The sequence below is a fragment of the Fusarium vanettenii genome, assembly GCF_000151355.1.
Source record: "Fusarium vanettenii 77-13-4 chromosome 7 genomic scaffold NECHAsca_9_chr7_10_0, whole genome shotgun sequence".
NCBI classification, from domain to species: domain Eukaryota; kingdom Fungi; phylum Ascomycota; class Sordariomycetes; order Hypocreales; family Nectriaceae; genus Fusarium; species Fusarium vanettenii.
Genome location: NW_003315875.1, coordinates 18,689 through 29,490, shown reverse-complemented (window position 1 = coordinate 29,490; position 10,802 = coordinate 18,689). Strand labels below are relative to the sequence as shown.

Below are 10,802 nucleotides of genomic sequence, written 5' to 3'. Positions count from 1 at the left end.
CAGTGGCAGCGTCACTACTAACCCTATCAGAGAGTCAATGTTTATCGTTGGTATCTGATAATCGTCAAGGCCGTTTATCCGGACTGTACTTCTTGATATCCACATTCCCGGAAACCCCCCGTTCACAACTACCGCATTTGGAAACACAGGACGTTTCCCTCTTGAGCATACAGTTCTGATTGTATAGCAGTCTTCCAACGCTCGTATTTTAGCAGGAAGTTGAATGATACGATTGTGATTACAGTTTGATTGACTTCTTGAATACCATTCAATCTCGCCAAGCAGCAATTCACTTTCAGCCCTTCAACATGACAGCAGGACCAAAGTCAAATGGCGCCAACGGTGTCAGCCCAGCGCCCTTGAATGCAAAGCTGCTCCAGACAACCCTCGTCGCTCCGGCTGATGAAGCTCTAGTCCCAACTGGCGATGACCCCATTCGAAGATCACAGAAGTGCACCACTAGCCACATGCTGGTTGTGAACTGGACAAAAGATGCTGGATGGGCGGCGCCAAGTATCAAGCCGTATGGGAACTTCTCCATGGCCCCGACGAGTAGTGTTTTGCATTACGGGACCGAGTGCTTTGTGAGTCTTTGTCACTACTTTACATAGAATTCAAACCATGCATTGTACCTGAGCTTGTATCTAATATGATATAGGAAGGGCTGAAGCTGTATCGTGGATTCGATATGAAGCTCAGATTATTCAGGCCTGAGCTCAACTGTGCCCGCCTTAGACTATCCTCCCTTCGTGGTGGTCTTCCTGACTTTGATCCTGATGAACTTCTCAAGCTCATCGAGGCCTTTGTCCATGTTGACGGAGAAAGATGGTTACCTGAACCGGGAACATTCCTATACCTCCGTCCTGCAATCATTGGGACTAGTGCTGCTCTGGGAGTTAGCCGTCCCGCTGAGGCCACTTTGTTTCTCGTCGCAGTCCTGTTTCCCCAATTTGGGCAGGCAGGGCCTGGTTTGAAGCTGCTTTGCTCTTCGGGACAGGTCAGAGCTTGGCCTGGTGGATTCGGAAATGCCAAGGTGAGGATCCTTGTCTCTGGGTGTCCGGATTGTGATTATGTCTAACTCTCTTTTCTAGCTTGGTGCCAACTACGCCCCTTCTCTAGTCGCTCAGGAAGAGGCCAACGCACAAGGATTTATCCAGGTGTTGTGGCTATTTGGACCCGACGACAATGTCACCGAGGCGGGTGCAAGCAACTTCTTTGTCATTATTCGCAACAAGGAAACAGGGCTGCCGGAGCTCATCACTGCACCGCTGGGTGACATCATCCTTGATGGCGTGACCCGTCGAAGCGTTCTGGAGCTCACGCAGGAGAGACTTGAAAAGCCTTCGGAGGATATGCACCCTCTGGTGGCAGTGGAACGGCCATTTACAATGGCAGAGATGGTAGAGGCTTCCAATGAAGGCAGGCTTTTAGAATCATTCGTGACTGGTACTGCTGTAAGTCTTGCATCTCTCAGTATGTCTGCTCCGCGCTGACATTCTGAACCAGTTTTTCGTGGCTCCAGTTGGTATGATTAGATACAAAGACACCGACATCAATATCGGCCACAAGACCGCGGAGGGTGATCTTGTGGCGCCTTATACGTTGATGTTGAGGAACTGGCTTAAAGATATTATGTATGGGAACGAGCCACATGCCTGGGGCCCAGTTCAAGGCAAGGTTGTGTAAGGTCGCTTGGTGAGATCTATCATAGCGTTTAAATGACAGGTTAGCGATAATTTAAATATTCATGTTTAGAGACGATGCTTGTAAAGTGTTATAACTTTATCTGTTCCAAAAGGATGCCTTGCATTTGACTATTTGAGTGCTGGCTTATACATATTCCGTATTTGACTTCCCACATGAATCCCGAGCTTGAAAAATGATTAACCCGTTGGATAACTTCCCATCTTTCACGACAATGAAGTTCTTGTACTTTAAATACACCTCGAAAACCTAAAACATCCGAGTCAATAACGCTTTGCCCTTTCTGTTAATAACTCCGCTGCTTGTTCAAGTGCGTGCTTCATATGGTTCTGTCAAGTAACGGTTAGTCCTAGTACCGTTCCGATCGGGGTGAAGCAATACCTCTGCTGATTCAACTGACAAACCGGCAACATGAGCGAGCAGCGCGACACAGTCCAGGTCCAGCAGCTTTTGGCTGATGCGAGGTCTAAGTTCATATTGTTAGCTCTTAGAAACTGGTCTTGTAATTGGCTCTGGAAGTGGTCTTTCTCGTGGAGGTTTTAGAATATCTGCCAATTAGCTTAGTCCTGACACTGGCAGCCGCCACTGTTCGCTTCGACCGCATAACAACAAACATGCATCGCCGAGTTTCAAAACTAACATTCCAATTCAATCTACTTCACGTTGCGGAACTTCTGTTTGTGCTCCATTCCACCTCCGTCAACATCGCTAATCTCCTCTAGACGATCCTCTCACCAACATGGCGTCCCAGTCTGTTTCCTTCGGGCTCTGGACCAATATCATGGCGACCATCACCCTGGCGGTCGTCACCCTCGTACACATCTTCAACATCTGGGCCAAGCTCAAGGACATGCAGTTGGCCAAGGAAGCCAAAGACAAGCAGTCTAGCGCCCAGACTGACATCGAAGAGCTGCAGGTCAAAGTCGGGGGGCTGGAGGAGAAAGTCGGAGCCCTGGAGGTGGTCGAGGCTGATCTCCAGAATCGCTGCGGAGTGTAAGTAAAGCCATGTCCCTCACCTTTATTGATATCAACTTACAGGTGCGATAGGATGGAGATCACTCTCAGCACCGCATGCTCCGCCGATGATGCCCTGAGCCGCGCCCAGGCCGCCCTCACCTGCGCCAACACTGCCTTGGGCCGCGCCAATGATGCCCTGGACCGCGGCGACAATGCCCTTCATCACAAGGAGGCTGACCTCACCCGCGCTGAGGCTACCTTGAGCCGCGCCGATGGTCTCCTCGCCCTCATCCTTGAAGTCGACAAGTCAGGAAATGAGTCCAAGGCCGCCACCGACAAGCTCCTCGAGGCCATGCAGACGGAGATCACGCTTCTCCGGACTCAGTTTGAGACCCTGAAGCCTTGCAACTGCAAGCAGACCGATTCTGGGGCCAACAAGGCCAACGACACCGTTGAGCAGGCCGTCCCTGCCCGTGAAGTGGCTAGATCTGGGGCCAGAGCTGCGGCGGAGAGACACCATAGACGCCGCCATACTTCCCAGATTCCCTCCACGGAGCGACCCGCCTGGAAGCCCTACTTTACCAAGGGAAACTGAGCCTTCCAACCCATGACCCAAGTTGATGAGAAGAGTCAAACTTTTGGGCAAGGTTGGCGTCCAACGCCCTACTCCGATTGTCCAACCATTGGGAAGACCAGTTGTGCTTTCACCCCCAAGACGAAGAATAGCAGAGGCACGTGCTAGAGGGGATGTTGGATTTTCGAGATCCTTGTAGAAATCTTCCTGAGAGAAAGGCTTGTAGGGAATTATGTTGAACCGAGATGCCAAGGAGACAGCGATTTTGGCTGCAGCTGGTAAAAGAGTTCCGAGATAGACAATCGTGGGCTTGTCGGTAGCTTAAGCCCCAGGCAAGAGCGTTGGGAGAGAACCCATATTGTGTTTACAGAGCAGGTTAACCAGAGAGTTTAGTCGGAAGGGTGTAGTGTCGAGCAAACTTCACACATAATAGCCTATCCGAAGTTCCTATGGGAGCCATGGCTTAAAGGCTGAACACCGTTTAAATTTTCCATTTTGAGTAAGCTAATCGAAATCTGGTTGCGTTATCACAATGATCTCAGTGGGTCGACTTCCTTGTAAGTACAAAATGAAAGCGATCATTCCCAACTGTCGACTTATTCCCACTCAAGATCACATACCTATGGCCTGCTATATGGAACGTCATGTTGATGCCTTATGGGTGGAGTCATCGCAACAGCTTTCATTCAGTCTTACTGTACTTACTTCTAGATATTTCTAATCCCATCTAAGAGAAACCTTTCACATTTACAGCTCTCCGCCAACCAGCCAAGTGTTGATCAGGTGCAGCGAGATCTCAGGCTGATCCAACGGTACCATATGTCCAGCCCTATCTACAGTAACAAAACTAAAGCGAGAAGGCTTCTTACTCTTCGAGTTAGCCTTTACGACAACCTCCTTCATTGTTCCCGCCTCAATCGTCTTCCCATCCTTTGGCGCGTGCCAAACCCGCATGCTCTGTGACACGAACTCGGCTTGGCCGGCCCAGGCCACTCGCTCAGTCCATCGCAGGTTTCCGGCCGTGTTGCATGCCAGATCCAAGTTGCCGTTGTAGATGAGCACGTCGACCTCGTTTTCAAGGAGGAAGAGGACTTCTCGAGCGGTGTTGACGTAGAGATCATTTCCCATGCCAAAGAGTTCCTGAATTTCCTCGTTCAAAACAGTAAAGTTGCCAACCTGCTTAGGAACACCAAGAACATCGCGAACTGAAGGCTCGTTGACGTAATCTTGGATTCTGAGGACTCCGGTGTAACAGAGCTGGTCCACTTCGCAAGTTCGCGTGATATCAAATGGATCACGGCCGCCCTCTCCGGTCTCGCTGTCAAACAAGGCTCGGATCTGACCACTGCAGAACGAATCTGCGGCGTGGCAGAGAATTGGATCAGGGTTTTGGTAACAGGATTCGTGAAGTGATACACATCGAGGAAGAGCCTCGCGGATTTGTGTGCATCGTGTTTCGTTGAAAACCGGTATGTCAACGCCTGGCTTAGTCGTGCAGAGGGTGTCGTAGTATCCGTACGTGGTATCCAGCGGCGAAACAAATCCATCTCCAATCATGACGCTCTTCAGAGGGATCTCGAGGCCAGCTCTCAAGCCAGGATCAATCTTGTTGTAGCGCACAATCTCTGCAGCGACAGTTGGCACGTAATGTCCGCCATAGCTCTCCCCCGAAATGTGGAAAGGCAACGAGCTCAGATGCGGGAAAGCACTGTAGAAGATTTGAAGGAAGATGTGGACATCCTCGGCGGCGGTGAAGGAGTCTGAAGGCTTTTCAACACCCTCGTCAACATAAGAGAAGCCGGTTCCAGCTGGCTGGTCAATGAAGATCATGGATGCATTGGCGGTCCAAGAGAAGGGGTTTCGTCGTGTCCCAGAACCGTCTTCATTGATCAGGCAAGGGCCAAGTTCCATCATCATTCCTACATCTGTCAGTTTCGTCGACGTTGGTGAGGCCAATTGAGGGTAACATACCAATAAGCCCACTGCATCCCGGACCACCCGTCATCCATAGATTGAGGGGATCATTCTGAGGGTCGGAAAGACTCTCAACATACCCTTCGCCATATTGTTAGTAAGCTAGCATGGATATAGACTATTCGAAACTTACAAAAGAAGAGGTGTTTCCCTTTGGCCTCTAGCCATCCAGTGTATTGCTTCGACTCAGTGTCACAAAGGCTGGAAGACTGCTCCCGAATACGCATTGAGTATCCGGGATAATGCTTCAGGCCAAAAGACTGCCACTCATTCGAGTCACCCCCCAAGAGCTTTTGCTCAATCGGCGTTGCAGAGGCTGGTGAGACCACAGCGGCCAGAGCGAGCGTCAAGGTTGTGATTGCACGAAGAGCCATGATGAGCACAAGTTGCAGTATCTTGGAACGTATGTTGTGCTTGCCTCAACTACCACTGCGAGTGATCACAGGGTCCTGCAGACGCTTATCAGTCTGCTCTCGGGCCGGGGCTACCGGGAATAAACGCCTCAGGGTGAGCCCGGATCAGACGGCCGGCTTCGAATCCATCCCGGCTCGACTGACCCACTCGTAAACACTTCCAAAAGGGGTAATTCTGTACGAGCGGCCGCAGAGCGATCAGGCCTTCCACTTGTGGCCATGGGGCTCTGTTTGCATTGATCGCACTTTGTTACTCGATTAGATACTAGATAATGATAAGCCCGGAGGCTCGGATCCTGTCGGTTCAACTGTCATTAGCGAATCGATCAACTGGCTACAGTAGATTACATCAACACCACTCCCCATTCTTTACCTTCACTGATACCTTTAGTTGGCAGCTCTGGTATCATCATGCTCATGTTTTAATGGCCGACTCAAATACCACAATGCCTTTAGGGGCAGTCCTGAGGGTCTCGCTAACCCTGGGAAGCACCCTTACACTCCTGGGGTTGTTCTGGGCTCAACTCGCCCGTAGCCGTCAACAGTCACACAAGCTGGTTACTTACACGTCGAGCCATGTCTTTTTCAACACACTCAGCCTCGTTGCTATAGTATTTGCTATTGGTTCTCATTTTTTGGAGGCTTTGAGTACATCTACACTATATCAACGCCTTGAAGGTGCCTCCTGCACCGCCGCATGGGTGAGTCCCGACTTTGTTAGACTATCTAGTGGCCCTAGCTAACGCATGATGGGCAGAGTGTCGTGCTCTTGGCTCGACTGGCATACTTTTCTTCTCCCATATATAGGCGACTTCTACATATGCTGGCCAACAGTCTTTCTTTTATCCTCTTCCTGGTCAATACCGTCCCTACTATCGTCTATCCGCTCGTCATTATCCCCTCAGCTGGAAGACGCCCTGTATTGGACACACTCACTCTCTGCAACCTGACCTCAACTTTACTCGCATCAATTATCCTCCCCGTTTTTACGCCAGCACATAGCATTCTGCCCGACGGAGGCTCGTCTCTTCACCCTTCACTGACATGCTCACCCATTGTCCGATGGTGGTCCTACGGATGGGTCACACCTTTCGTAGCCTCGGCCTACAAGAAGGTGGGACAGCTTGATACGGACCATCTTCCAGAGTTGACCGTGGCCGCCGACCCCCTCTTGCTGTCGACCAAGTTTGTCGAGGCGCGGCGCAAATCAGACTCTACCAGGCAGGCCTTATGGTATACTTTCAAGGATCGACTTCTGATTATGGCCATTCTCATGGTGTTTTGCGGCTTCTCCGAATTTCTGGGAGCCATTGGGTTGCGAAGTCTCTTGACAAGTCTCGAGGGTAGTGCACCTGATGGATCGTTTCGGCCATGGTTCTCTGCCCTTCTGTTTGGTGCCTCTCCTGTCATTCGTGGCTTGTTCATGCAGACTTTCGAGTTCTTCTCAACCGACACAATCTGCCGACTCAAGGGAATGGTCATCTGCGTTATCCACAAGAAGATTCTGAAGCAAAGGGACGGTGGTCGCATCGATGTAGGCCAGGTGACAAACCACGTCGCCGCAGACATCGACAAGATCTCTGTCCTGAGATACACCATCATGGCTGGTTTCATGGTTCCTATTGAGGTGGCTGTTGCCAGTGTTATTTTGTACCAGACGCTGGGTTGGTCGAGTGTCCCTGGATTGGCCTTGATTGTATTTACTCGAATTCCCATTTCCTGGTATGTGAACCGATACCAAGGCCGCGCCCAGTCACGGGTCATGGGAGCAATCGAGGCAAGAGTCCGTCGTGTCAGCGAAGTCATCGATGGGCTTCAGACCATCAAAATGCTTGGTCAATCGTTAGCTTTCACCTTGTGGATCGGTGAGAAGAGAAAGGCAGAGCTTCGTGCTATCTGGAAGAAGCTTGTGATAGCCACGGCCTCAGAGACTCTCTCTTCCGCCTTCGTCCTCATCCCACTGATCCTGTCGCTGTGTATCCACACTCTCATTGCTGGGCATCGCCTCAGTCCTGCTGTCGTGTTTACAGTTGTGTCAGTCTTCAATACGTTGAAAGGCATGATGTCTCTGGCTGTTATTGGTGTCAGCACACACGCGCAGGCTATGGTTTCCGTTGACCGGGTGGTTCAATTCTTGGATCAAGATGTCGACAGCCTCCTGGAACAAGATGACACAACCTTCACGACCCCCTACAGCGACGAAAGCAGGGGCGAAGGAGCCAACTACCTTGGAGCAAGGCACGCATCCATTGCTGTCAGACTGCCTGATAACTCAAGCCGGACAATTCTGCGGGGCATCTCTTTCCAGGCTCCTCGAGGTGGTTTGACCGTTATTAAAGGGAAAACTGGGTAGGTTTATACTCCTTCAATTTCACAGTGAATGCTGACTCTTGGCAAGATCCGGCAAGTCCACACTTATCAAAGCCCTTCTTGGAGAAGCCCCAGTGATCTCTGGCGAAGCGTCCCTTCGTTCCAACGGGTCCGAGACTATATCGTACGCAAGCCAGGCTCCATGGATCCGTAACAGCACCATCCGAGACAATATCCTCTTTGGTGCGCCATTCATCTCAAAAAGATACCACGAGGTCACGCGAGCTATGGCACTGCACGTCGATTTCCGCCTTCTCCCAGATGGTGATCTTACTACTACTGGAGAGGCTGGATCCTCACTGTCAGGTGGCCAGAAGGCTCGTGTTGCTCTCGCCAGAGCTATATACGCCAATACAGACATTGTCGTTCTCGATGACGTGCTCTCGGCTTTGGATGCAACAACTTCCAGCCACGTCATCGACGAGTGCATTTTTGGGCCGTTGATGAGAGGTCGGACAACAATTCTAGTCTCGGACAAGGCAGAGATATGTCGTCAGGCCGATCAGGTTGTGGAACTGGTTGACGGAGAGGCTCGGGTCTCTGCGAGGCAAAAGGACACGACCGCCCTCAAGCCTGGAGCCGTCGAGACATCAAACATTAGGGAAGTTGAACTCTTCCACGAGCCAGACTCGGAGACCCAAGTCATACGAGAGACACGACTTTCCAGGCCACCAACAGGGGAAGACTCATCGCGTGCTCAGTCCGAGAAAGTCCTGGATGGTCTCATCGGAAAGTCTACCATCTTCAAGTACCTAGGCATGTTTGGGTCTCCGACGTTCTTGGCCTTGTTGTGTGTCTTGATCTTATCAGGTCAGGCTGCTGACACCTTGTCTTCACTCTGGTTGACGAAGTGGTCTGCCAGTTACAGCTTCGACCAGGAGCGCAAGACAGACATGACCTCGCTGTTCTTCGCATCCGTATACTCGATGATGGGGATTTCACAACTCGTACTGGCTTGCGCATCAACTCTGATCTTCTACAGAGGCGCCATTAGAGCCAGTCGCAAGCTACATTATCGGATGCTTGTCTCGGTGTTTGGGGCCACGTTTCCATGGATCACGTCGACACCAGCCGGTCAGATACTCAACCGCTTCTCTTCGGATGTGTTCTCACAAGACAACACTGTCAATGAGCTGCTCAAGCAGGTCGTCGAAAACTCCCTTTCCATCGGTTTCCGGTTAGCAGCAGTATCCTCTATGCTGCCACTATTCTTGCTTCCTGCCCTCATTTTCCTTTGTATGGCTTGGTTTACCGGGCGAGTCTACCTGTATGGCTCGACTGCCGCAAAGAGGCTGTACGCCGCTTCTCTGTCTCCTGTTTTGTCCGAGCTCACCGACGCTGTGTCTGGTGGCGAGATCATCCGAGCGTACAACCGAGAGACCATGTTTCGACACTTGTTCCTTGAATCTTTGGAAAAGTACCTACGCGGTTGGGAAACGGTAAGCGGCACGCAAAGATGGCTCGCTGTTCGTATGGATGTGTTCGCTGGGTTGATCCAAGTGTCTACTGCCATACTCGCAATCATTTCGCCAAACGCGAATCCAGCGGTAGTCGGATTTAGTATGACAAGCGCTTCAGCGTTATGTACAGCACTACTATGTGAGTGTATAACCCCCTTTCAGTATGAACCAAGGCTAACAACCCAAGATCTCGTGTACCTATCGAGTGTATTGGAGATCGAGATGAACTGCTTCCAGAGGATTGAGGAGTACACTCACGCAATTCCTCAAGAGCCCAAAAACGAGCCCGAGGGAGATGAAGGTATGAAAGATCAAGAGTGGCCCACCAGGGGCGAGCTCGAGATAGTCAACCTGACTGCTGGTTACTCGCCAGAAAAGGCTATCTTGGCCGACATTGACGTCCGGGTACACCCAGGACAGCGAGTGGCCATCGTTGGACGCTCTGGTAGTGGAAAGAGCTCCCTGGCGGCGACCATTTTGGGATTGACCAGTAGAATTGATGGCCGAGTTCTGATAGACGGCGTGAGTATTGACTCGGTAGGAGTGGAAGACTTGCGGCGCGGCATATGCTTCATCCCTCAGAACCCAATGTTGTTTACTGGCCCGCTCAGGTTCAACCTGGACTTTACCGGCACCGTACCCGACAAGAGGTTGCGACAGATCTTATCCGATGTCATGGGAGACAGTGACGGCGCGGTCAAGTGGTCTCTTGACCGGCAGATTGAACGCGATGGGGCCAACCTCTCTCAAGGAGAGCGACAGCTCATAGCGATCGCAAGGGCACTAGCAACATCAGCCCGGATCGTCATCATTGACGAAGCAACGGCAAGTCTGGACGCAGAAAGCGAGAGTCGGATGCAGAAGCTCCTGGCAGAGAGGTTCTCGGACAAGGTAGTGATGGCGATAGCGCACAGATTAGCGGCAATTGTGGACTTTGACGAGGTATACGTGTTGGATCAGGGTAGAATCATCGAACGCGGGGTCCCCAGGCTTCTGCTTGAGTCGAGACAGGGTCAGTTTTGGAAGCTTTGGCAGAGCATGGATCAGGAGCAACGGCGGGACGCTCAAAGGTTGTTAGTTATCTGAAGGGCTCTGTTTCTCTCATCAATGGATGGCTTCATCGTATGACTATCTTATCTAATCGTGTCTCGAGGTCAGTTGGGGAGATAAATGACCCACAATCGCAGCGATAAGAACCCTTGACAAGGGACCCTGACTCGACAGGGATAAGGTCACTGAAATCTCCTCTTTCGGCTCCCTGTGTCCCTTATCTCGACCAGCTAACTAATCGTCTCCGCGTTTTCTCTCCCCATCTGTTATCTGCCATGAACTCCTCTCTTCATCTCATTC

General features: G+C 51.2%; 4 protein-coding genes across 4 annotated transcripts; 3 read left to right on the top strand and 1 right to left on the bottom strand.

Moving 5' to 3' along the window:
• Positions 1 to 308: 308 nt before the first annotated feature.
• Positions 309 to 1,686, top strand: NECHADRAFT_45552 (uncharacterized protein; the record flags this gene model as incomplete). The annotated part of the gene is made up of 4 exons (XM_003049236.1): positions 309 to 584; positions 659 to 1,033; positions 1,092 to 1,454; positions 1,507 to 1,686. 4 exons carry the CDS (start codon positions 309 to 311, stop codon positions 1,684 to 1,686), a joined length of 1,194 nt encoding a protein of 397 aa, XP_003049282.1.
• Positions 1,687 to 2,443: 757 nt separating this feature from the next.
• NECHADRAFT_82485 (uncharacterized protein) lies at positions 2,444 to 3,256 on the top strand (the record flags this gene model as incomplete). Its single annotated transcript, XM_003049235.1, has 2 exons — positions 2,444 to 2,697; positions 2,752 to 3,256. The coding sequence occupies 2 exons, from the start codon at positions 2,444 to 2,446 to the stop codon at positions 3,254 to 3,256; spliced, it is 759 nt and encodes a 252-aa protein (XP_003049281.1).
• A 726-nt stretch (positions 3,257 to 3,982) lies between these two features.
• On the bottom strand, positions 3,983 to 5,583 carry NECHADRAFT_44892 (uncharacterized protein; the record flags this gene model as incomplete). Its single annotated transcript, XM_003048984.1, has 3 exons — positions 3,983 to 5,154; positions 5,207 to 5,290; positions 5,343 to 5,583. The coding sequence occupies 3 exons, from the start codon at positions 5,581 to 5,583 to the stop codon at positions 3,983 to 3,985; spliced, it is 1,497 nt and encodes a 498-aa protein (XP_003049030.1).
• An 859-nt stretch (positions 5,584 to 6,442) lies between these two features.
• Positions 6,443 to 10,538, top strand: NECHADRAFT_45338 (uncharacterized protein; the record flags this gene model as incomplete). Its single annotated transcript, XM_003049234.1, has 3 exons — positions 6,443 to 7,971; positions 8,021 to 9,591; positions 9,640 to 10,538. 3 exons carry the CDS (start codon positions 6,443 to 6,445, stop codon positions 10,536 to 10,538), a joined length of 3,999 nt encoding a protein of 1,332 aa, XP_003049280.1.
• Between the last annotated feature and the right edge of the window lie 264 nt (positions 10,539 to 10,802).